The sequence below is a fragment of the Monoraphidium neglectum genome (genome assembly GCF_000611645.1).
Source record: "Monoraphidium neglectum strain SAG 48.87 unplaced genomic scaffold scaffold06087, whole genome shotgun sequence".
Lineage (NCBI taxonomy): Eukaryota > Viridiplantae > Chlorophyta > Chlorophyceae > Sphaeropleales > Selenastraceae > Monoraphidium > Monoraphidium neglectum.
The window spans coordinates 1-2,524 of record NW_014007547.1 but is presented as its reverse complement, the minus strand read 5'-3'; the positions used below and the strand labels follow the sequence as shown (position 1 = coordinate 2,524).

The 2,524-nt window shown below is 62.7% G+C and overlaps 1 protein-coding gene across 1 annotated transcript; it reads left to right on the top strand.

Annotated features, from left to right (window-relative positions):
- Nucleotides 1-52: 52 nt before the first annotated feature.
- On the top strand, nt 53-2,188 carry MNEG_16188 (ATP-binding cassette sub-family B member 6; the record flags this gene model as incomplete). The annotated part of the gene is made up of 5 exons (XM_014035341.1): nt 53-70; nt 553-678; nt 1,000-1,088; nt 1,534-1,638; nt 2,065-2,188. Coding segments are annotated over 5 exons (462 nt in total), but the record flags the coding sequence as incomplete, so codon positions are not given.
- Nucleotides 2,189-2,524: the final 336 nt, after the last annotated feature.

Here is a 2,524-nt window from a genome sequence, read left to right as displayed (position 1 = left end):
CCCCCACCCCCCAGGCACCTACTACCGCGTCATCCAGCAGTACATGATCGACATGGAGAACCTGCTGCAGGTTAGTCAAACCATGTCATGACGAGTCACCACCACCCATAATGCGCCAAAGTCGAACAGCCGAATTAGTGGTGTTTCGAAAACACGCAAGCTTGGGTTGTCGCCTGCAAGGGGGCCCTGGTGCGAGGTGGTATTGGTGTTACGACGGGTTGCGTCATCGGTCATTCCACATTTCCAAAGCGCCCCTCCCTGGAAGCCCCGCGCCCAACGGGGGGCGGCTGCCGCGCAGGCGCCTGCGCCTTGCCCTCGCCCCAAACGTCCCGGTTGAGAAGGGAGACATTCGCGTCCCTTTCACGCAGCCATGCTGCATTCCACGACGGGGCTCTGATTCCAACCCGCAACTATCGCACGCCGCCCGCCCGCTCAGCCGACCCGGCCCATTCGCTCACACACGAACTCTTTGCAAGGGAAGCTCGTCGTAAACCGCTCAGCGCTGAGGCAACCACCCTCTGCCCCCGCCTCTCTTTGGGGTTTGGCCCGCAGCTCCTGGACACCAAGGGGCGCGTGAGCGACGCGACGGGCGCCAAGGCCCTGGCCCTGAAGGGGGGTGAAGTCAGCTTCTCGGGAGTGAGCTTTGGCTACGAGCCCAGCAGGACGGTGCTCAAAGAGGTGTGTGTGTGCGTGTGCGTGTGTGTGTGCGCGCACACGCGCGCGTGTGTGTGTGTGTGTGTGTGTGTGTGTGTGTGCGCGCGCGCGTGCGCGCGTGCATACGTGCGTGTGCGTGTGTGCATGCATGCGTGCGCCAGCGTCTTGAGCACACTTGGGCGCGGAGCCCTGTCCCCAGTATCAGCACCGACTGCCCCAGCTCGATACATCCTGGGCGTGCGTGGACGCTCCCACTCAGCTCGCGCCGTTGCAACCCACCCAACTGCATGGGTGCATCCCCATGAGAACACACGCACCCTCAACCCACCCCCCTTTCCCCCCCAGGTGTCCTTCCACGCGCCCCCCAGCAGCACCGTGGCGTTTGTGGGGGCGACGGGCAGCGGCAAGTCCACCCTCACGCGCCTCCTGTTCAGGTGATGAGGGCGGGCCCTGCCGGCCCATGTGCAGGCCAGGCAAAACTTGCACACTGTTTCTTGTGTCAGGCGTCAAGCCGCAGTTTGTTTCTCAAAGATGGGGCCGCGGTCCAGCCCTGTCGCCGTCTCTCAGCGGCTCGTTGCTCCTCGAACGCGCCTGCTCCGCTGCTGCCGCCCCGGACCCTGCCGTGCCTCCCCTGCCGCCGGCCCTGGCCGCGGCAGCGACCTCACCCGGGGTGTTTTGGGGGCGGGGGCCCCGCCTCTGGATCCCGCGCTCCCTGATGACACTGAACACTGACACAGAGGTTTCTCCTTCCCCTTTCCCCCCACCTTACTCCTCAACACGCACACATGTGCACACACAAACACACACACACACACATACATACGCCATGATCACTCACATAAACACAATTATTCTCTTGTTTAAACCCCTGTTTTCCAGGTTCTTTGACGTGACCTCTGGCTCCATCACCGTGGACGGCCAGGACATCAGGGCCGTCACCCAGGCCAGCCTCAGGGCCGCAATAGGCATGGTGCCCCAGGACTGGTGAGCCCGCCCCTGCCTTTTTGAGGCGCCTGCACCCCGTTGCCCGCCAGCTTTGCGTGTGTGCGTGCGTGCTTGCATTTGGGTGTGCACACGCGAGCTTGCGTGCGCGTGAAGCAGGGGGGGGGGGGGTGTGCCAAACTCAGGGTCTGCCTGGGGGCTGCAACCAGCACGGCGTTCCCAGGGGGCCGGCGGCGCGGCGGCGGCGAGCAGTGTCCAGTGCGGAGCCGTGGTCTGGGCTCGGGCCGGGAATTATGACTGCACCCACGGCTGCTGCGTGGTTTGGTAAACTGCAGAGTTTCCACAATGACTGCAAACCAACCCCCCCTGCACAACATTCCGCACAACTCACAATCACGAAGACCGCCGGCGGCCCCCGCATAACCTCGGAAACCCCTGTAACCGCCTGTCCGTAACCCCACCCCGCAGCGTGCTGTTTAACGACACGATCCGCTACAACATCCGCTATGGCCGGCCGGGGTCGAGCGACGCCGAGGTCGAGGCGGCCGCCAAAGCGGCCTGCATCCACGACGCGATATCTCGGTTCCCCAAGGTGCGATTCTGTGTGTCTACTGCATGTTTTGACTGCATGTGTTGACTGCATGTGTCGACTGCATGTGTATGGTGTTTCCATTGTGTGTGTTGACTGCGCGTGTTCGCAGTATGCGGGCTGCGTATTGACTGCATGCGTTTACCATGTGTGTTTCCTTCATGCATCTTGCATGTGTACTGTGTGTGTACTGCATGTCTGCTGTGTGTGTCCTGTTTGTGCACCCCACGCAACACTCCTCCCTCCCAATTTACCTCCTCCCACCTGCCGCCCGCAACATTGACCCTCCTGCTCTCACCATTCACTCCCGCCCCCACACACTTACACGCCCACACACCC